At 42.7% G+C, this 23,372-nt stretch overlaps 2 protein-coding genes across 3 annotated transcripts; both read right to left on the reverse strand.

Moving 5' to 3' along the window:
• Positions 1-573: 573 nt before the first annotated feature.
• On the reverse strand, positions 574-3,645 carry LOC122051082 (calcium-dependent protein kinase 20-like). 2 transcript variants are annotated; one of them, XM_042612031.1, is made up of 9 exons: positions 3,579-3,645; positions 2,853-3,411; positions 2,653-2,776; positions 2,357-2,500; positions 2,098-2,250; positions 1,791-1,906; positions 1,494-1,661; positions 1,050-1,280; positions 574-926 (listed from the first exon to the last, which is right to left on the reverse strand). In XM_042612031.1, exons 2-9 carry the CDS (start codon positions 3,321-3,323, stop codon positions 798-800), a joined length of 1,536 nt encoding a protein of 511 aa, XP_042467965.1. In that variant the 5' UTR covers positions 3,324-3,411; positions 3,579-3,645; the 3' UTR covers positions 574-797. The 2 variants fall into 2 exon arrangements, with proteins under 2 accessions (XP_042467965.1, XP_042467964.1); XM_042612030.1 differs by lacking the exon at positions 3,579-3,645 and having other exon boundaries at positions 2,853-3,536.
• Positions 3,646-9,681: 6,036 nt separating this feature from the next.
• On the reverse strand, positions 9,682-12,618 carry LOC122051083 (calcium-dependent protein kinase 20-like). The gene is made up of 8 exons (XM_042612032.1): positions 11,939-12,618; positions 11,739-11,862; positions 11,443-11,586; positions 11,184-11,336; positions 10,877-10,992; positions 10,580-10,747; positions 10,136-10,366; positions 9,682-10,012 (listed from the first exon to the last, which is right to left on the reverse strand). The coding sequence occupies exons 1-8, from the start codon at positions 12,407-12,409 to the stop codon at positions 9,884-9,886; spliced, it is 1,536 nt and encodes a 511-aa protein (XP_042467966.1). The 5' UTR covers positions 12,410-12,618; the 3' UTR covers positions 9,682-9,883.
• Positions 12,619-23,372: the final 10,754 nt, after the last annotated feature.

Below are 23,372 nucleotides of genomic sequence, written 5' to 3' on the forward strand. Positions count from 1 at the left end.
AATAGATCTTAATCGTTGATTGTCGGTTGTCGAAGGAGTTTTACATCATCGTAAAAACCTTTTTGAAGTAGCGCGTAGAAATAAAAGTCATAAAAAAGGTTGCTCTAAAGTTACTAGTCGTAGAAGAATTTATTCTGAAGCTACTAGTCGTAAATCGCAATCACATAAAAGTCAACTAGATTTAATACAATCCGAGCTTTGACTTTGAGCATTGACTTTGTACTCCCCCTATGGGCGTACACGTGAGAGACTTCACCAATTCGATGTGATTTAATATAAATAGCTTTTTAGCACGAAACTCCTAAAGTGAGACTATTCCAATTTTATTTTATTTTTTCCAATCACATTTCCAACACTAGCTACATAAAATTTATCCTTTTTGATTACCATATACTACGGAGAAGGAAAAAAAGTTAGGTTCAAATTTTCTCATTTAGCTTAAGTTAGTTAGATGAACTATATAAGTGTAATTAACCTTTCATATAATATAGTAATTCTAATATATATATATATTGGGTAGGAGACTCCTACCTCGTTATTATAAAAGAAAATCTACAAAGGAGACTATATAAGTAACATACCAAGATACACATGTCCAGAATAAAGTTGTTATATCCACCTCCCTGCATCAATATCGTATAACTAATCATCTATAGACAACCCCCTAAACAAGTAAAGTTTTGTAGGCGAGTTTGGTCCTAGATTGACAGGAAAGGCAATTATTACAGGAAAGCATATTAGAGAAAACCACCAAACAAAAGAAGCTTTCAGATATATGCTTGCTTAGTTCTTATCTATCATGATTCTTTCATCAACTTTGAACTGAGGGTACTGAACCGCACCCTTGAGTATTGCCTTGATGCCTTCCTCCAATCTGTGCCAACCTTCATAGTTGCCGCAAACTCCTTGTAACTTATTTTTCCATCCTGCAACAGATTGCATGCTCATTATCGACAATTTGCTATTCAAGTTCTCAAAGAAACCATAAATAGCTAGAACATGGCCTTATGAACGTTATTTTATACTCTAATTGTCTGTTTATAACTAACCTTGTCTGTGTCAACATGACGATAAATAGCACTAATGACTTCTTCATGATTTGGACCCATATCATCAGCCAATGAATCTCTGAGCTCTTCCATTTCTATATAACCACTCTTATTCTGGTCAAAGTATGAAAACGCTTTGTGAAGGTGCTCCTCATACACAATTTTCTGCAGGTGAATTGATACAGCAACAAATTCACCATAATCTAGAGTGCCGCTTCGATCAACATCAGCCTGTCAAGATTCACAGTAAATTTTAAGCAAATTTTTTTACATTGTTAACAATAAATAATCTTCAGTAATGTCCTATCAAGATTCACATCATGTTCCTCTGGGGACATATAAATATAATAGTCAAGAATTTGAGATAATACAATTTAGATGCAAATACTAAGGTTCTCAATCTCAGATAGCATTCAGAGATTCAAAACTGAGACAGATACTTGCCGCATCCATTAATATCTGGAGATCGGCATCTGGAATCTGATGGCCAAGCTTGTGTAGACCAAATTTTATTTCTTCAAGAGAAATGCTTCCTTTTTTGTTTATATCCAACTTCTGAAACATTTCCATAATGTCAGCAGCTGCTTCTTCAGATAAATATTCAGCTATTACCTGAAAATGATCAGTATAGATCGATGTGGATCACCTTGAACATCCTCAACTATTATAAAAAGTTCATTCGGGATCTTAATTCTTTTTTATTCAAATTAGAATCCAATCAATACGACCACAACTACATACCCTTAAGGCTTTCTTTTTAAATTTGTTCATAACAGAGAGCTGCCGCAATCTTTCTCCTACAGTTTGACCAAGATTAACATTAGGAGCTTTCTTCGTCTTCTGCAGCCATGGATGATCTGCAACATCATTGCATTGTTACAAAGCCCAAAGCATACATGAGTTACAGAACAGAAAATTTTATTTTAATCAGTACTAAATAATTGAATTTCCTTAATCCATTCGGCACACAGTTTTGCTTAATTAACAAGGATCAAGTAATGTAAACTTCAAAAGACATTGACAAGGAATCAAATAAACTAAAAACTACCCAGGACTTGCTGAGCCTTAAACCTCTTCTTGGGGTCTCGATCAAGCATATGCATCACAAGATCTTTAGCACCACCAGAAACTCTTGGCCAAGGTTCTCTCTTAAAATCTATCACAGAACGTAAAATTGCCTGTGCAATACCCTTATCAGTATCTGCATTGAGAACAAAATCAGATGGCTAACTGATGTTCGAAAGCAAATTAGACGAACAAACAAGTTTCGTATAAACTAATTGTATTAACTGAAGTCAGGAAATCACCTGCCCAAAATGGGGGGACACCACAAAGAAGGATGTATAGTATAACTCCAGCACTCCACACATCAATTTCTGGGCCATAATTTCCCTTTAGAACCTCTGGTGCAATGTAATAAGGGCTGCCGACAATTTCAGTGAAGCGTTCGCCTGGTAAAGCACAAGAAAGTCATCACAGTATAAATACAGACAGAAAAGCTTACACATAAATGGATATCTGATAGTTATATGTAAATTCACAAGTTAAACATTGAAGGTTGAATATAGCATCATCAAAATAGTGATTGAAGAAAGCAATTTACCAGGTTTAAAGAAGACTGACAATCCAAAATCAATGGCTTTCAGTGGTGCCTTTTCCTTTTTGTTCCCAAACAGGAAGTTCTCAGGTTTGAGATCCCGGTGCATGACCCCATGCTCGTGACATACCTGACCAAAGTACGAGACAAACTTTCAAACAATCATAAACAAGAAAGAAATAATAAAATCATAAACAATCATTGACCTGAATCACTTCAATGATTGTACGAGTCACGGCAGCTGCCTCCCGTTCGGTGTAATGCCCCCTTGCAACGATCCTATCGAAGAGCTCCCCTCCTTCGCATAGCTCCATGACGAGGTGGACTTTGGCGTCGTCCTCGTAGGTGTCCTTGAGGCTGACGATGTTGGGGTGGGCGGGCAAATGCCTCATGATCTCAACCTCCCGGCGAACGTCCTCAATGTCAAGGATGGTGCGCAGCTTCTTCTTAGAGATGGATTTGCAGGCAAAGTGCTCCCCGGAGGTCTTTTCGGTGCATAAGTAGGTGATGCCGAACTCGCCGCGGCCGAGCTCCTTCCCGAGCTTGTACCGGCTGCAGATGTCTCGGCCGGTGGGATTCCTGAGGACGACCAAGTTCCGTCTCTCCTCCCTCTGTTTCCCCTTCTTCTTCCTCGGCTTCCCATCAGGATCGCTGGGGGCTGCCCAGCCACTGCCCATTGAGGTTTAACAGATGCCGCAACTAAAATCGAGTATTTTTTTTCCCCAAAAGGACAGAGCCAAAGGTCTAGTCCCTTTAATGAATGAACTGCGGGAAGCAACAGCGAGATGAGCTCCGTTTGTTAAATCACGCAGAAAGATGCCAAAAAAAAGAAGAAAACGAAACTCCCTGCAACTTGAAGAAATCATCTTTTGTTTTGCTTGGCTTGTTGAAAAATGAAAACAAACAAACACTGGAATCAAAATTACACTCACGGGCGACTCCGTAAACAATTCTCACAGGTCAGAATATCTGGATAGGATATCCTGTACTTTCTGACGATCCTCAGATATCTGGGAGTCTCTTGTAGAGAAAAAAATTATATATAATAACAACAAAATTTTATTCTATTAAATAAGATTACCTTATGTATTTAGGAGTTCTATTCCTTATTATATTAATATTTATATTTAAATAAATTTATTTTTTTATTATTAATTAAGTTTTTTTTTAATTTTTCCTTTTCCCATTATATACGCGTTTGTCATGTGATCCTGTCCGAGAGTGAGTCGACGGACGCTGAGAAGGTGGTGCTCAAGTTGACTGGATGTCGACTGAAAATGACATGGACCTCCAACGAACTAAGCTTGCAACCACAAGTCGTTAGTGCCGAGGCAGGGAGGGGTTCTCTGGCGATGGACCTCCGACGCTCAAGTCAGTCACCGACGACAATTGAATGAAGTGAAGTGGAGAAGAAAGGAGTAGCGTAACTCTAGCTACAGTGATGAAAAAAACATACCGTCGATGAAGGTTTGGGGCTTCTTATATAGAGCTCTCAGGAGGCGCACACACGCTTCCCGAAGCATGCGCGCTTCCCAAAGCATACCTGGAAAGGTCGTGTCAGAAAAGCGTGTTTGACGTCATACCTTAACAGCTCGAGCATATCTCTGACGTGACAGTGAAAGCTTCCACCGTACGATTCTATGCCTGACCCTGCCGCGAGACCATGCTGCCTGTCGATGACACTGGTCCCTAGGGAGATATCGCCAACTGCTCCTTTGTTTGTTATTGGGCCGAGCGAGAGAGCCGCTCGGCTAGTCTATCGTCCGGGTGATGCAACAGCCGGGTCAAGCGTCCACTCGGCTAGTGCTCTGCTGGTTGGCTCTCCCCATCGGGTGAGGGAGCCCTGTCTACCAGGTCGAGGCTGCATCCACTGTTTGGCCGAGCCTCGTGCCTCCCTGGTTGAGCTTCATGAGCGTCGGAAGCTCGATGTTTGATCGAGCTGTCGAGGTGTCGGACCGTCTACCGTCTACTCTTCCTGCTGACCACCGAGGTAATTCTTCCGATCGGACGCCCACCTAACATTGACCACTTTGACCTCCTGCCAGTCGGGCCCTACCTTACTACCGGATCACGTGCCTACCCCTCAAGTCTAATCGAAGGAGGCTACAAGTCCGATTGACTAGACAAGTGGTCTAGTGACCAATTGGTTGATCAGCCAATGAGCTGGTTGGATCCTAATCGGCTCGTGTAGACTGATCATTCTCGGCCGATCGGCACTTTGGGCCTTTGCACTTGGGATTTTTTCCTCATCGCCCCCGGAGGGGCGCGAGCTGGGCAGTTAATGCTGACGCCGCCCAAACCTCCTCGGAATACGCGTAAATCACCCCCATTAATGGCAAGCACGCGCCCACGCCCATTAAATGATGCCTCGTGGGAGGACAGCTTTCCATCCTCAGACGGATGGACAGACGGAGCGAGTAAATCAGGTACTCGAAGATATGCTCCGAGCATGTGCCCTAGACTTCAAGAGAAGTTGGTGCAAATATCTGAGTTTAGCAGAATTTACATACAACAATAGCTATCAGGCCACTATCGGCATGACACCCTACGAGGCTCTTTACGGGCGGAGGTGTAGATCTCCAATCTGCTGGTATGAGAGTGGTGAACAGAAAGAACTAGAACTTCAGACAGATCTAGTAACAGACACCACAGCAGCTATACAGCAGATCCGCCAGAGGATAGAGACAGCTCATAGCCGCCAGAAAAGCTATGCTGATACAAGGCGCAGACCTTTAGAGTTTTCAGTTGGGGATACAGTATTCCTCAGAGTGGCTCCCATGAAGGGAGTAATGCGTTTTGGGAAGAAGGGCAAATTAAGTCCCAGATATGTGGGACCATACCTTATTACTAGGAGAGTTGGCAAAGTAGCATATGAGCTAGAGCTACCCCAGGAGATGTCAGCTATCCATAATGTATTTCATGTCTCTATGCCGAAGAAGCATATCCCAGATGCCACCCAGGTGATTGAGCCCTAGTCGGTACAAGTCCGCGAAGACCTCAGCTATGACAGTCGGCCTATTCAGATAATATACCGAGCAGTTAAGAAATTGCGGAGCAAGGAAGTACCATTAGTAAAAGTTATTTGGCAAAGTCACACAGCAGAAGAGGCAACTTGGGAGACAGAAGCCAGTATGAGACAGAAGTGCCCAGAGTTATTCTATGTTCGAGGATATACTTTTTATAAGGTATGGGAGATTGTAACGCCCGAAAATTTCCAAATAAATTAGTAGAAATATTTCTATTATTTTCCTGGAATTTTAGGATATTTTTATGGAATTTTTAGAGTAGTGGAAGTAGCAAAAACAAATAGAAATGTAAAATAGTCTAGGCGGGAATTGAACCCGAGACCTATGAGACCTATGCCTTATAGAGGACTCCAGTAACCAGTTGAACCCAGCAGGGCCATGCTGAAAGAAGAGGGAATCAATTATATTTATATTTAAGTTGGCCAAATTAACCACTTAATATAAATAGGAGATTTAAGTGAGGAGTTATTAGTTTTCATCGGAAGCTCTTCCTCTCCTCACCCTAATTCCGCCGACCCCTCTCCCTTCCTCTTCTCTCGGCGCACCAAGCCAATGAACCTAGGGTTTCATCCCAAGGACTATAGGAGCACCTTCCGGCAACGACTCCGACACGAGGGCATTCCTCTCTGCGAGAAGAGCACGTAGACGCAAGAGGATTGTCGAGGGAATCGTCTCCACCGGAAAACTAGCGACTAGAATCGTAAGAAATCTAGAGCAGGAGGTAAGAAACCCCTCACCTGCAGTATAAGTAGCTTTTTCGCGGTTTTACGCATTAGTTTAGTTGTATGCAGAATTTTAGTATGAAGGGTGTGAACTAGTGCACACCATATGTTTGATAAAATGTGTAGCTCAGTTAAATGTCACCATAGGCATTTTAATCGCTCAGTAAATGTAATAGAAGCATTTTTACAGCATGTTCAGTTTTGTTGTAGCTTTTATGGGACTACGATCCAATGGGTGGGCTCCCACAGTCGCCTCTAGGTTCAGACAACCTAGCTCTAGGTTCAGATAACCTAGAAATAGCAAGATAAGAAAATTCAGCTATAACCAGTATTTTATTTTCAGCAGTGGCACTGTACTGGACTAGATGTCCATTGGGTTGGGCTCCCATAGTCGTCCCTAGGTTTAGATAACCTAGTAAACCCTACTAGATTCGGAATTTGCAACCCCGGGTTTAGTTAGGGATGCGCGCACAGCAAGTACAGTTGTCGGGCCCATCGGTAGCATGATTATGTATTTTCATCTATTTATGATAAATAGTTTTCAAAAAACTTCACGAACTAGTTATGTGAATACAATGCAGCTTTAGCATTAGTTTGATAGTAGTCCAGCTCAGCTTTCATTCCAGTTTAGTTTTCTTATGGATTCACATGACAGTTCTATGCTTAGCTTTGAATGTCATGTATTGTATGTCATTATGCCATGTTGTAGCAACCCTGTTTTAGAAATCTTAGCATAATTATCAGCATGTATTTCAAATAGCATGTTTTAAAAGCATAAATCGCATCGAATGCATGTTTTGTGAGGTAGATGGTTTCTTACTAAGCTCTCGAGCTTACAGATACTTCATTTTTCCTTATACTGCAGATAAAGGTAAAGAAAGGATGGATTAGCGAAGGCTGGAGGACAATGCTACAAAGATGTGTGTGGGCAGGAACTTGGAATAAAGATCTTAGGGATCTAGCGAGTTTTGTTTTAAGTATTAGAATTTTCTAGCATTTTATTATTCCGCACTTTAGTATGTTTAAATGCCATGAACTAGTGAATTACGCACTATGCCATGCTTAGAACACTGGTTATTTGATAATAGTATGTTTCCAGCCATGTTAGAACCTATATATGTGATTTGGGTTTGAAATAGTGCTGAACTCAGACTCTTGATACGAAATCAGGAACCCCAATCGATCAGCCGATCGATTGGAGGCTCCTCAATCGATCAGCGGATCGATTGGGAAACTAGTTCTGCGAACAGTAAACCCCTGGATCGATCAGCCGATCGATCCGGTAGCGTTCTGTAGCGAACAGAGAGCTCTGGGATCGATCACTGGATCGATCGACTAAGTTGGATCGATCAGCCGATCGATCCATAAATTCTTCCGTGCACAGTAGCACGCTGAATCGACCCCTAGATCGATTAGTCAGGCCAGATCGATCAACCGATCGACCCAGAATATTACCTCGTGCACAGTAGCGAGCCGAATCGATCAGTGGATCGATCAAATGACTCCAATCGATCCACCGATTGATTAGAAAGCCTGATAACAGCTGAAAACCCTTCATCTCAGCCCGTGACCATATGGGAAGCCTAGACTACCTCCCTTAGTATAGGAACAGTATTCAAGATGTAGTTTAAACAGGGATTGCAGACCTAATAGTAATTAATAGAAGAAATTGTATTAGTTAGCAAATTTTTAAGTCAGATCAGTTTTTCGCACATTAAGAATAGCTTAGCGCAGCATAATGTGACGGTCCGGCCTCGCAGCCTAGTCAGTAGGAGGCGGGTCATTACAATTACTTTATGAGAGGAAAACTTCGAAATATTGCCAAGACTTGATCTTGGAGTAAGTAGTGTAGGAAAAAAAAGGCTTGATTGGTGTTGCACCAATTCAAGTAGTTTGCAAAGAAAGAAAATTATCAGAAGAGGTAATTTTACCAACTTGGATTATATCGAAAAGCTCAAAAACCAAAACAGAAATGTTAAAAGAGAGTTTGAAAATCACCTCTTGCATGATTGGTAGTTTCACCCATTCAGAGTGGTATCTCACTTTAATACCACTTGTAGGACAGTAAATACGCTAGAGGGGGGTAAATAATATTTTTTGAAAATCGAAAGTTAAAGCGAATTACGTAGCGGAATAATAAAAGAAAAAAACTAGAAGGAAAAAAGACAATCACACACTAACACAAGTAGTTTTTTACTTGTTTTGGAACTTTCGACGAATCCTACTCTAAGGCTCGTACTCGTTGAGTGCTTTCGTTGGACAATCCACTAATAGTTCGAATGATTATAAAATTTAAATACAAGAATTATAAGAAAATGTTATCGACAATAGAAAAAATAAATAGATCTTGATCGTCGATTGTCGGAGGAACTTTACAACATCGTAAAAACCCTTTTTTTTTTTTTTTTTTTGAAGTAGCACGTAGAAATAAAAGTCATAAAAAAAGTTATTCTAAAGTTACTAGTTGTAGAAGAATTTATTCCGAAACTGCTAGTCGTAAATCGCAATCACATACAAGCCAACTAGATTTAAAGTTATTCTACAGTTACTAGTTGTAGAAGAATTTATTCCGAAACTGCTAGTCGTAAATCGCAATCACATACAAGCCAACTAGATTTAAAGTTATTCTACAGTTACCAGTTGTAGAAGAATTTATTCCGAAACTGCTAGTCGTAAATCGCAATCACATACAAACAAGCCAACTAGATTTAAAGTTATTCTACAGTTACTAGTTGTAGAAGAATTTATTCCGAAACTGCTAGTCGTAAATCGCAATCACATACAAACAAGCCAACTAGATTTAAAGTTATTCTACAGTTATTAGTTGTAGAAGAATTTATTCCGAAACTGCTAGTCGTAAATCGCAATCACATACAAGCCAACTAGATTTAATACAATCCGAACATTGACTTTGTACTCCCCGCAGGGCGTACACGTGAGAGACTTCACTAATTCGATGTGATTTAATATAAATAGCTTTTTAGCACGAAACTCCTAAAGTGAGACTATTCCAATTTTATTTTATTTTTTCCAATCACTTTTCCAACACTAGCTACATAAAATTTATCCTTATTGATTAACATATACTATGGAGAAGGAAAAAAAGTTAGGTTCAAATTTTCTCATTTAGCTTAAGTTAGTTAGATGAACTATATAAGTGTAATTAACCTTTCATATAGTATAGTAATTCTAATATATATATATATTGGGTAGGAGACTCCTACCTCGTTATTATAAAAGAAAATCTACAAAGGAGACTATACAAGTAGCATACCAAGATACACATGTCCAGAATAAAGTTGTTATATCCACCTCCCTGCATCAATATCGTATAACTAATCATCTATATACAACCCCTTAAACAAGTAAAGTTTTGTAGGCGAGTTTGGTCCTAGATTGACAGGAAAAGCAATTATTACAGGAAAGCATATTAGAGAAACCACCAAACAAAAGAAGCTTTCAGATATATGCTTGCTTAGTTCTTATCTATCATGATTCTTTCATCAACTTTGAACTGAGGGTACTGAACCGCACCCTTGAGTATTGCCTTGATGCCTTCCTCCAATCTGTGCCAACCTTCATAGTTGCCGCAAACTCCTTGTAACTTATTTTTCCATCCTGCAACAGATTGCATGCTCATTATCGACAATTTGCTATTCAAGTTCTCAAAGAAACCATAAATAGCTAGAACATGGCCTTATGAACGTTATTTTATACTCTAATTGTCTGTTTATAACTAACCTTGTCTGTGTCAACATGACGATAAATAGCACTAATGACTTCTTCATGATTTGGACCCATATCATCAGCCAATGAATCTCTGAGCTCTTCCATTTCTATATAACCACTCTTATTCTGGTCAAAGTATGAAAACGCTTTGTGAAGGTGCTCCTCATACACAATTTTCTGCAGGTGAATTGATACAGCAACAAATTCACCATAATCTAGAGTGCCGCTTCGATCAACATCAGCCTGTCAAGATTCACAGTAAATTTTAAGCAAATTTTTTTACATTGTTAACAATAAATAATCTTCAGTAATGTCCTATCAAGATTCACATCATGTTCCTCTGGGGACATATAAATATAATAGTCAAGAATTTGAGATAATACAATTTAGATGCAAATACTAAGGTCCTCAATCTCAGATAGCATTCAGAGATTCAAAACTGAGACAGATACTTGCCGCATCCATTAATATCTGGAGATCGGCATCTGGAATCTGATGGCCAAGCTTGTGTAGACCAAACTTTATTTCTTCAAGAGAAATGCTTCCTTTTTTGTTTATATCCAACTTCTGAAACATTTCCATAATGTCAGCAGCTGCTTCTTCAGATAAATATTCAGCTATTACCTGAAAATGATCAGTATAGATCGATGTGGATCACCTTGAACATCCTCAACTATTATAAAAAGTTCATTCGGGATCTTAATTCTTTTTTATTCAAATTAGAATCCAATCAATACGACCACAACTACATACCCTTAAGGCTTTCTTTTTAAATTTGTTCATAACAGAGAGCTGCCGCAATCTTTCTCCTACAGTTTGACCAAGATTAACATTAGGAGCTTTCTTCGTCTTCTGCAGCCATGGATGATCTGCAACATCATTGCATTGTTACAAAGCCCAAAGCATACATGAGTTACAGAACAGAAAATTTTATTTTAATCAGTACTAAATAATTGAATTTCCTTAATCCATTCGGCACACAGTTTTGCTTAATTAACAAGGATCAAGTAATGTAAACTTCAAAAGACATTGACAAGGAATCAAATAAACTAAAAACTACCCAGGACTTGCTGAGCCTTAAACCTCTTCTTGGGGTCTCGATCAAGCATATGCATCACAAGATCTTTAGCACCACCAGAAACTCTTGGCCAAGGTTCTCTCTTAAAATCTATCACAGAACGTAAAATTGCCTGTGCAATACCCTTATCAGTATCTGCATTGAGAACAAAATCAGATGGCTAACTGATGTTCGAAAGCAAATTAGACGAACAAACAAGTTTCGTATAAACTAATTGTATTAACTGAAGTCAGGAAATCACCTGCCCAAAATGGGGGGACACCACAAAGAAGGATGTATAGTATAACTCCAGCACTCCACACATCAATTTCTGGGCCATAATTTCCCTTTAGAACCTCTGGTGCAATGTAATAAGGGCTGCCGACAATTTCAGTGAAGCGTTCGCCTGGTAAAGCACAAGAAAGTCATCACAGTATAAATACAGACAGAAAAGCTTACACATAAATGGATATCTGATAGTTATATGTAAATTCACAAGTTAAACATTGAAGGTTGAATATAGCATCATCAAAATAGTGATTGAAGAAAGCAATTTACCAGGTTTAAAGAAGACTGACAATCCAAAATCAATGGCTTTCAGTGGTGCCTTTTCCTTTTTGTTCCCAAACAGGAAGTTCTCAGGTTTGAGATCCCGGTGCATGACCCCATGCTCGTGACATACCTGACCAAAGTACGAGACAAACTTTCAAACAATCATAAACAAGAAAGAAATAATAAAATCATAAACAATCATTGACCTGAATCACTTCAATGATTGTACGAGTCACGGCAGCTGCCTCCCGTTCGGTGTAATGCCCCCTTGCAACGATCCTATCGAAGAGCTCCCCTCCTTCGCATAGCTCCATGACGAGGTGGACTTTGGCGTCGTCCTCGTAGGTGTCCTTGAGGCTGACGATGTTGGGGTGGGCGGGCAAATGCCTCATGATCTCAACCTCCCGGCGAACGTCCTTAATGTCAAGGATGGTGCGCAGCTTCTTCTTAGAGATGGATTTGCAGGCAAAGTGCTCCCCGGAGGTCTTTTCGGTGCATAAGTAGGTGATGCCGAATTCGCCGCGGCCGAGCTCCTTCCCGAGCTTGTACCGGCTGCAGATGTCTCGGCCGGTGGGATTCCTGAGGACGACCAAGTTCCGTCTCTCCTCCCTCTGTTTCCCCTTCTTCTTCCTCGGCTTCCCATCAGGATCGCTGGGGGCTGCCCAGCCACTGCCCATTGAGGTTTAACAGATGCCGCAACTAAAATCGAGTATTTTTTTCCCCAAAAGGACAGAGCCAAAGGTCTAGTCCCTTTAATGAATGAACTGCGGGAAGCAACAGCGAGATGAGCTCCGTTGTTAAATCATGCAGAAAGATGCCAAAAAAAAGAAGAAAACGAAACTCCCTGCAACTTGAAGAAATCATCTTTTGTTTTGCTTGGCTTGTTGAAAAATGAAAACAAAAAAACACTGGAATCAAAATTACACTCACGGCCGACTCCGTAAACAATTCTCACAGGTCCGAATATCTGGATAGGATATCCTGTACTTTCTGACGATCCTCAGATATCTGGGAGTCTCTTATAGAGTAAAAAATTATATATAATAACAACAAAATTTTATCCTATTAAATAGGATTATCTTATTTGTTTAGGAGCTCTATTCCTTATTATATTATTATTTATATTTAAATAAATTTTATTTTATTATTATTAATTAAATTTTTAAAATTTTTCTCTTTTCCATTATATTTGCATTTGCCATGTGATCCTTTCCGAGAGTGAGTCGACGGATGTTGGAAAGGTGGTGCTCACGTTGACTGGATGTCGATTGAAGATGACGTGGACATCTAACGAGCTAAGTTTACAACCACAAGTCGTTAGTGCCGAGCCAGGGAGGGGTTCTCCGACGATGGACCTCCGACACTCAAGTCAGTCACCGACGGCAATCGAATGAAGTGAAGTGGAGAAGAAAGGAGCAGCGTAACTCTAGTTACAGTTATGAAAAAAAAACATACCTCCGATGAAGGTTTGGGGCTTTTATATAGAGCTCCTAGGAGGTGTGCACACGCTTCCCAAAGCATGCGTACTTCCCAAAGCATACCTGGAAAGGTCGTGTCAAAAAAAGTGTCTGACGCCATACCTTAACAGCTCGAGCATATCCCTGACGTGACAGTGGAAGCTTCCACCGTACGATTCTTTACCTGACCCTGCTGCGCGACCATGCTGCCTATCGATGACACTGGTCCTTAGGGAGATATCGTCAACTGCTCCTTTGTCTGTTATTGGGTCGAGCGAGAGAGCCGCTCGGCTAGTCTGCCGTCCGGGTGATGCAACAGCCGGGTCGAGCGTCCGCTCGGCTAGTGCTCTGCTGGTTGGCTCTCCCCATCGGGCGAGGGAGCCCTGTCTACCAGGTCGAGGCTACATCCGCTGTTTGGCCGAGCCTCATGCCTCCCTGTTTGAGCTTCATGAGCGTCGGAAGCTCGATGTTTGACCGAACTGTCGAGGTGTCGGACCGTCTACCGTCTACTCTTCCTGCTGACCACCAAGGTAATTCTTCCGATCGGACGCCCACCTAACGTTGACTACTTTGACCTCTTGTCGGTCGGGCCCTACCTTACCACCGGATCACGTGTCTCCTCCTCAAGTCTAGTCGAAGGAGGCTACAAGTACGATTGACTAGACAAGTGGTCTAGTGACCAATTGGTTGATCAACCAATGAGCTGGTTGGATCCTGATCGGCCCGTGTAGACTGATCTTTCTCGGCCGATCGGCACTTTGGGCCTTTACACTTGGGATTTTTCCCTCATCGCCCCTGGAGGGGTGCGAGCTAGGCGGTCAATGCTGACGCCGCCCAAACCTCCTCGGAATACGCGTAAATCACCTCCATTAATGCCAAGCACGCGCCCACACCCATTAAATGCTACCCTATGGGAGGACGCCACGTGTCGTCGGCGCAGCCGCCTCACGTCCGAGGTGACAGCTGCTGATGTGGCATTTGGCGATTCGAATTCAACGGCCGGATGTGCGCTCCGAGTCCTGTACACTAGATCGGATGGCTCCAGTCGGTCGCGCCCATTTTTATAAATCCTCAGCTTCGCCATTTCTTCCTTTGTGTTTTCCTTGCACTCTCCGACGATCCTGCCTCGGTGATTCTTCTGTGTCCAGTGCTCCGGTGATCCTCGGCTCCCAGCTGCGAGGATTCCTTGCGGTGGTCTTCTTCCTCTCGTAAGCTTCCCTCTCCATTGCTGCTTTCCCGCTGCTTCTTTTCTGCCACCGTATTTTCCAGCTTTGTGTTTTCCGGCCATCTTCCCCTTCGAACCTTCTGCCTTTTCGTTTTCCGGCCATGGCGAGTTCCTCACTGCCGTTCGACCCCGCTCCCGGTCTCTGGTACGCTACCATGGAGACTCGGTTCGACACAGGCGACGCCGCGAGTCTAATAAATGCCTATAACCTCCCGCCTGACTATGAAATAATCTTAGCCTCCCCGTCCGAATGGCCCAACGACCCGCCGATCGGCACAGTTTGCTTTTTCTGAGACCAATTCATGGCCGGTCTTCAGTTTCCCGTCCACCCCTTCATAACCACGGTCTGCAACTACTTCCGTGTCCCGCTCGCCCAGCTCATCCCTAACTCTTTCCGCCTGCTGTGTGGCGTGGTAGTGTTGTTTCGAGTGCACAATATTCCGTTGAACCCTGAGATTTTCCACTATTTTTATTATCCCAAGCAGTCCGAGCTGGGCACTTATCTCTTCCAGTCTCGAGTCGGTCTGGTATTTTTTGACCAAATGCCTGTAAAATACAGGAAAAAAATGAGGAATAATGATAAGGGAATTTTCCGGAATTTTTGGAGATTTTTTGGGAGCTCGTATGGATGAGTTTTTGGAGATAAAAGTGGGCCTCGGAAAAGTCTGTTTAGGCTACCCTGTTTTAGTGAGGAAAAGTTGATTTTTATTTATATATTTTCTTTTCTCGTTTTATTTCCACCGTTTCTTTCTCCCCGACGCCGTGCCTTTACCCGTGCCCGACGGTTTCTTCTCCAGAACCGGCGACGCGATCCTTTCTCATCCTGTCTTCTTCCCGATCTCTGTCCTAGAGCTTCTACTCCGATTTCCTCTCCTCTGCCCGACGCCAACCCGAGCCATTCTTCATTGAGCGACCGCCGACCGAGCCTGCTTCCATCGCTTCGCGGACACCAGGGGCCGCGGGAAATCGAGCATCCGAACCCTAGGTCTGGTCCCTGGGCGCCGGCCGAAGATTTCCTTCCTCCTCCGGCCGTGCGAGCACAAGGGATGCAGATCCCTTGCCGGCAGCCCGATTTCCCTTCATCCTCTGGCCACGCGAGCACCAGGGGATGCAGAGCCATGGCCCGATCTCCCCTATTTCGTGCCCTAGCCCCGATTTAGCGCCAATGGTCAGCAGATCCTTCTTTATTGTTCTTGATTCTCCTAATTCTTGGCTGCAGATTTAGGTTACAGATTTGGAGAGGTTGGGATCATTGAGTTGTGCTTGGGCTGGCGGGCAGAAACCAGAGGAGCTGTGCTTGATCAGTGGACTTCCTCATCCTTGCTGCTGACTGAGGTCCCGGTTGGAGGCGAGTTCTGGTTGGAATCATGTATTTCTGGATTAGAATTCTCCATTTCTTGTTGATCTCTGATCGGGAATTGTGTGTGTTGTGTGGTGTTCTTGGAGGACAGCTGCTTGATTAGGGCAGTGCGGTGAAGAGAGGTCCTATTCTATACTGTGGGGGTAATCTTGTTCCAGTAGCAACCCTTCCAGCAGCAACATCCACTTAGCTCCAGCATATCGTTCGGTTGTGAATTGAGGTAAGTGTAGGGATTTGATACGTGTTGTGGATAATGGATTGATTTAGGTATGATTTGATTACATGATCATGTGTAGTAATTTTGATACGTGATGTTGATGAATTAGGTTTATGTATTGAATTGGAGATAAATTGGATTACTAGATGGTTAGATTGATTTGGGTTTTACCCTAATTTAGCCTTAAGGATTTTATTTAGCTATACATTTGAGTTAGCTAAATAAATTATGTTTATATTGGTGACACAGGACCTTGACGCGAGACGAGCATCTCGACGTTGGATTTGATTTGGATTGGACCTGCTATTTGAGGCGGGTACCTCTTGACTTATCTTTTATGATATTGTCAATTGGATATGCATAGTATTTTATAGCTACAAGCAATGATCATGTTTGTCTTTGGTATGTCACGGTTTGATACCCATAGCATGATCCGTTTGGTCGCTTGTTATGTATCCATGTTTATACTTCATGATTATTACCATGAGTACCTTAGTTCCTAGAGTAAGTGGCATACCATGTTTTACTGAGTTTAGGACTAGATTCGGGATTTTTATTATCTAGCATGTGTACCTACATTTTTATATCATATCTGATATGTGTATCTAGACCCTTTGCTTTGATCCATGTATGTTGTTGGTACATATTTTATGTAGGTGGATATGCTCAGGACCTAGGTTGTTATACCATAGAGGACCTGTATACCCTAGATCTGTGGATTTGACTTACTTGTACTAGGGTACACATTTTTATATATATATGTGGATTTGGTTCAGGATATTGTCATGCTTAGTTTCATGCACCATTCGCATGATTGCATGTTGCGTGATAGACTGCTCCATTATTGTAGAGCATATCGCCAGTTTCATCACTGTTCGGTGCTCCGTTGGTCCGCTCATGGGTAGCGTGACGCAGCGTGGTAGCACGTTAGTTTTTGCTCTGTTCGGTGCTCCGTTGGTCCGCTCATGGGTAGTGTGACGCAGCGTGGTAGCACGTCAGGGATCCCTCCCCGTCATGGTGTACCGGGAGATGAGAGCATTGCGCTCCCCTACTTATGATTTGGGGTAGGAGTATGTGTGTACTCCGACAGCATCCCGTCCATTCGGTCACTCATCAGGAGCAGTGACGTCAGAGTGCACGGCTGTCACAGCCCTACCCACTCAGTCTCACTATTGTGTGTGAGATGACTAACTGGCGTCAGGGGTGACCATGTCATTGGCATCATATGCATTTATTGCATTTATTTACTTGTGTTTGCTGCACTTATATGCTGCATTTTGGTGGATGCATTTGTTTGACATGCATACAGGAGGCATATTGTGTATCTGGTTTGACGACCCTTTTGTTCTGGATAGGAGTTCCTGGTGAGTACAGCTTCCTCAGTTACCTTTCAGTTTTGCATATTTCCTATATATGATTAGGAAACTGTACTCCATGTTTATTGCTGTTAGATATATCTTACTAGGCATGTCTATTGGTATTCGCTGAGTTGTTGAACTCACCCCCGTGGACACTATCTCTTTTCAGGTACCAGGTTGGTTATGATGTCGCTATGAGTGTCCTGGCTGCTGGTCCCATGTCACCTCAGAAGATCTGTCTTCGCTGTTGTCCATTTGTACTTTGGTATTTGTGTATCTAGCTTGTGTTTCGGTTTTGTTTCCGGAGTGATGTTTTGTGGTGTGGTGTAAGCCTAGTCGGCTAGCATGTCATGTATTTTGGTTTTCTAGCGTTTTTCTGCTGTGTTTTGGTTTTTTGTTCTAGCCGAGTGGGCTGATGATATAAACTGCGTGGATGACTTTGAGTTATATTTTTATTACTGTTATTGTTCCGGCCGTGTTGGCTGAGGTATATGTGGCTCTGAGGGCTTTATATAAATGTTTTAGATTGTCACCCGTACAGGGGAGGTGCTGCCGAAATTTCTTCGGACAGGGACTTCCTCGGGGCGTGACAATTTAGTGGTATCAGAGCAGGTATACGATACTTGCTATGTGTTCTGGATTTTTGAGATTTATCTGATACCAATTTATTTGGTATCAGAGATCGGCTTACGGGTCTTATTTTCCCTGTGTTTCGGATTTCATGTTTTGGTCTTCTCGATGTGACTTTTCAGGTTTTGGGACCTGGCAACAGCAGGACATCTCTTTGCTATAGGAGGTATGTTGGTATACTGTTATCCTACCTTTTTGTTAGTATATGCACAGTTGACTATTACAGTTTATGACATGTATTAGCATTCTTTATTAGTACCTGTCTAGTTGATATAGCATATATTCCATGTATTAGGTAAACCACTGATCATGGTCTACTCAGATAGAGATCAATGATTACGGTCTCGGGAGACTTTTCATATCATATACTAGTAGTTTTAGCTTCTGTTACTACTAGTTGGTTAGGAGATGGAGGCACATACCAGCCTCTGCTATTATTAGCTGGGTAGTGGATAGTATCTATATCATCATGTTGACCTAGCCAAGTAATATATCATTTTATCTTAGTTACTTTCATCAGTAAATATTGATTTACTCTTGTTAGATCAGTCAGTAGAAGACTAATTTACGTTTGTCGACTTGGGTAGTCGTAGATCAATATACCTTAGTGATTGCGGAGGATTAACGTACATTTGTTAGATTTAGATAGTTGATTACCGATTCATTATTTTGGTTGGTCCGATCAGCAGGGGATCGACTTACTCTATATTATAAAATGTTGATCTTTGGGTTATTCGTGCTTAGTTGGATATCTTAAGCACATTGGGTACATGACTTGTACTGACGTGGAAAAGACTGAATTAGCGGTATACCATTATCGGTTTGGTCAGTCTATAGAGGATCGATGTATCCTATTCCACGTGGACTTTCATTTTTGACTGTATGTACATAGTTGGATAATTTAGAAGGTAGCATAGGGAATGTCAGGTTGATTGGATTAAATATGCTGATTCTGCATATCTATGTGGTGTGTACATATGATTATTATGTGTTATAGGAGTATTATGATGGACGGTCTAATTGCATGTAGTGGGTATATACTTTTTCCAGTTATGATTGTTGTGGGTATCTAGTAGATTATACCCGAGTGGTCTGATTGGTTTATTGGAGGTATTTTATCGATTAAATCGGTGTTGTGAAATGTACACATGTGTTTGAGTGTTTTATTGGAGGTATCTTATCGATTTAATCTGAGATGTGATATATGCAGATGTGTTCGGTGTAATATTTGAGGTACCTTGTTCATTATATTTGTTCTGTGTGTACACTCGTGTCGTTTATGCTTTATTGGAAGTATTAGTGATTATACTCATTTGGTATGTGTTGTGAGTGTTGTTTGAGGTGTATTGTTGGTAGCAGCATGATGATTCTACTTATGTTGAATGCAGGATGTGGAGTGTCTGCATTATGTCATTTGTTGGATTACCCTGTCAACCCATTTTCTTATCAGTGGGTGACTCACTACGATGTTGATAGATTTGACGATGAGTTTGATTTGATTGTTGGATTGTTATACCTTTGGCTGCCCACAGTGATATGTGGTTGAGTGATCTCGTGCAGCCTCTAGTTGGATAGTTAGGTGCCTTGGACACTTATGGATCGTTTGTGGTGGAGCGGAGCTCCCACATATTATTGTTGGTTTGTGGTAGAGCGTTGCTCTTACATATTTTGGATTGTTGTGGTGGAGCGTTGCTCCCACATATTACAGATTTTTTTTTTGTGGTAGAGCGTTGCTCCCACATATGTGGTATTTCTTGTGATGGAGCGTTGCTCTCACACTGGAGGATTTATTATTTGGTGATTTATATCGTTGGTGATCAGATTCCTAACTTGTTGTCGGGAATCTTATGATTAGGAATGTCTGTGATACGAACATCATGTATCTTGGTTTTACCATTAGGGCTTGTAGAGCCTTAGATGTTCTCAGAGACTTGATGACTTTGGTATTCCCAGAATGTTTTGGATCGGTTTCCATTGTCTTTGTTGACAATGTTGTGATCTATTTCGGATCTGCGGTGAGTCACGCACACCATTTTGCATAGTTCTAGAGATGTTTCGATGGAAACATCTAGATGTGAAGATCAGTAGTGCGTATTTTGGTTGTCTTCTGTGAGATGTTTGAGACACACGGTCACCAGTAGGGGTATACCGGGAATCCACAGGAGATAGAGGTTGTTACCAGTTGGGAGTTACCATAGTCTATACATGAGACTCGCAACTCCCTTTGTCGAGCTAGGAATTACCGGAGGCTCGTTGGGGGTTTTTCCATGCGTTACTATGACACTGACACACCTGACCAGGAAAGGCGTGAAGTTCACTTGGACTGAGGATTGCAAGACCTAGGAGCTGAAGCGGAGACTAGTGTCGGCTCCGATTTGGATTTTACCTTCTGGAGAGGACGGATATGTCCTCTACACCGACGCATCTATTCAGGGTTTGAGCGTTGTTCTGATGCAACACGATAGAGTAGTCTCCTATGCTTCTCGTCGGTTGAAGGAGCATGAAAAGAACTACCCTGTACATGATCTGGAGCTAGTCGCCATTATTTTTGCCATGAAGATTTGGCGACATTATTTATATGGCGTTACATTTGAGATTCTCACTGACCATAAGAGTCTCAAATATCTGTTTACTTAGAAGGAACTTAATCTCCGACAGAGGAGATGGATGGAGTTCCTGAAGGATTATGATTGTACCATTAGCTATCACCTGGGGAGAGCTAATGTGGTTGCCGATGCACTTAGCAGGAAGTCCAGAGGGACTTTAGCTTGCCACCGAGTTGTGGTCACAGACTTGATTCAAGGTTTCTCCGATTTGGGCCTTGAGGGGATAGGACAGACAGAGCAGGGTACTCTAGTTACCATGGTTGCTCAGTCGTCGATCAAGACGAGGATCCGAGAGCCCTAGGCTGCTGATCAGTATTTGTAGTTTATTTGCAGCCAGATAGCTTCCGGGCAACAGACCGAGTTCACACGAGACGAGGAGGGTGTTATACACTTCCGAGGCAGATTATGCGTAGTTCAGTCTCATCCGGTCTTATAGGAGTTACTTCCGGAGGCTCATCGCTCATGATTTGCTATCCACCCAGGCGGTACCCGTGTGTACCAAGATTTGAGGTGTTTCTATTGGTGGAACGACATGAAGGAAGACATCACGGATTTTGTAGCTAGATGTCTTGTCTGTCAGCAAGTGAAGGCCGAGCACCAGAGACCTGCCGACTTACTTCAGCAGATTCCTATTCCTGAGTGGAAATGAGAACACATTACTATGGACTTTGTGGTGGGTTTACCGAGGACACGACGAGACCATAACGCGATTTGGGTAATCGTTGATCGATTAACCAAATCCGCGCACTCGTTAGCGATCTGGAAGACTGATTTCCTGGATCGATTGGTAGATCTGTTTTGCCGGGAGATCATCAGATCACGTGGTGTCCCGTTGACTATTATTTCGGATAGAGGCCCCTGTTCCACGTCTCGATTCTGGCAGAGTCTGCAGCAGGCCTTGGGCACTTAGCTCCGATTCAGTTTAGTTCTCCATCCGCAGACAAATGGACAGTCGGAACGGACCATTCAGACTCTTGATGATTTGCTGAGATCATGTGTATTGGATTTCGGAGGTAGTTGGGAGGACCACTCGCCATTGGTAGAGTTCGCCTCCAACAACGGTTTGCATTCGGCTATCCAGATGGCATCGTTTGAAGCGTTGTATGGTAGGCCTTGTCGGACACCCACCCTCTGGGATGAGGTTGGAGAGGCCTAGCTATTGGGACCTTATAGAGCTCAGCAGGATGAAGAGTTGGTCCGTATTATCAGACGGAGGGTGTTAGAGGCGTAGGATCGCCAGAAGTATTATGCTGATCGGAGACGCGGACCCCTGGAGTTCTCTACAGGCGACCATGTATTTCTGCGAGTTTCACCCACGAAAGGGGTGAAGAGATTTGACTTCAGAGGTAAGCTAGCTCCGCGATACATTGGACCTTTCCAGATCTTGGAGAGGATTGGAGCACTAGCCTACTGGTTAGCACTATCACCGTCCTTGGCAAGCGTCCACGATGTATTCCACGTGTCTATACTGAGGAGATACATACCTGACCCGACGCATGTGCTGACAGATATCTCAGTTCCTGTATAGCCTGACGTGACCTACGAGGAGGTTCCGGTATGGATTTTAGACCGGAAAGAGCGTCAGTTGCGGAACAAGACTATCTGACTGGTTAAAGTCGGATGGCAGCGTCATTCAGATGAGGAGGCTACATGGGAGCTCGAGGATACTATCCGAGCTCGATACCCTCATCTTTTCACTTGAGGTATGTGATTTAATGTACCGTTCAACATTTATACAGTTTAGCTTTTGCTAGTATTTGCTTATGGTAGATGTTGAAATTTGGGGACCAAATTTTTTTATTAGTGGGGGAGAATGTAAAATACCGGGAAAAAAATGAGGAATAATGATAAGGAAATTTTCTAGAATTTTTGGAGATTTTTTGGGAATTTTTGGGAGCTCGTATGGATAAGTTTTCGGAGATAAAAGTGGGCCCCGAAAAAGTCTGTTTAGGCTACCCTGTTTTAGTGAGGAAAAGTTGATTTTTATTTATATATTTTCTTTTCTCGTTTTATTTCCTCCGTTTCTTTCTCCCCGACGTCGTGCCTTTACCCGTGCCCGACGGTTTCTTCTCCAAAACCGGTGACGCGATCCTTTCTCATCCTGTCTTCTTCCCGATCTCTGCCCTAGAGCTTCTACTCCGATTTCCTCTCCTCTGCCCGACGCCAACCCGAGCCATTCTTCATTGAGCGACCGCTGACCGAGCCTGCTTCCATCTCTTCGCGGACACCAGGGGCCGCGGGAAATCGAGCATCCGAACACTAGGTCTAGTCCCTGGGCGCCGACCGAAGATTTCCTTCCTCCTCCGGCCACGCGAGCACCAGGGGATGAAGAGCCATGACCCGATCTCCCCTATTTCGTGCCCTAGCCCCGATTTAGCGCCGCTGGTCAGCAGATCCTTCTTTATTGTTCTTGATTCTCCTAATTCTTGGCTGCAGATTTAGGTTACAGATTTGGAGAGGTTGGGATCATTGAGTTGTGCTTGGGCTGGCGGGCAGAAACCAGAGGAGCTGTGCTTGATCAGTGGACTTCCTCATCGTTGTTGCTGACTGAGGTCCCGGTTGGAGGCGAGTTCTGGTTGGAATCATGTATTTCTGGATTAGAATTCTCCATTTCTTGTTGATCTCTGATCGGGAATTGTGTGTGTTGTGTTGGTGCGGGAAGCATCCGACGATCGAACTCGTGTTTTGATAATGGAAAAGGATTCAAAGTTAAGGTGTTTTGTATTCTAACAAGTCTACTTGAGGATTTCAGCGAAAGTCCTAGCTGCGGTTAGGCAAAGGGAAAAA

Source organism: Zingiber officinale, chromosome 3A, assembly GCF_018446385.1.
Source record: "Zingiber officinale cultivar Zhangliang chromosome 3A, Zo_v1.1, whole genome shotgun sequence".
NCBI classification, from domain to species: Eukaryota; Viridiplantae; Streptophyta; class Magnoliopsida; order Zingiberales; family Zingiberaceae; genus Zingiber; species Zingiber officinale.

Coding starts and splice junctions, on each gene's coding strand:
- LOC122051083 (XM_042612032.1), bottom strand. CDS start 12,409: ATGGGCAGTGGCTGGGCAGCCCCCAGCGATCCTGATGGGAAGCCGAGG. Junction 11,587..11,738: donor GTCAGTCTTCTTTAAACCTG/GTAAATTGCTTT, acceptor GTGCTTTACCAG/GCGAACGCTTCACTGAAATT. Junction 10,367..10,579: donor TCCAGATATTAATGGATGCG/GCAAGTATCTGT, acceptor GAATCTTGACAG/GCTGATGTTGATCGAAGCGG.
- LOC122051082 (XM_042612031.1), bottom strand. CDS start 3,323: ATGGGCAGTGGCTGGGCAGCCCCCAGCGATCCTGATGGGAAGCCGAGG. Junction 2,777..2,852: donor CAATCATTGAAGTGATTCAG/GTCAATGATTGT, acceptor TACTTTGGTCAG/GTATGTCACGAGCATGGGGT. Junction 927..1,049: donor GTCATGTTGACACAGACAAG/GTTAGTTATAAA, acceptor AATCTGTTGCAG/GATGGAAAAATAAGTTACAA.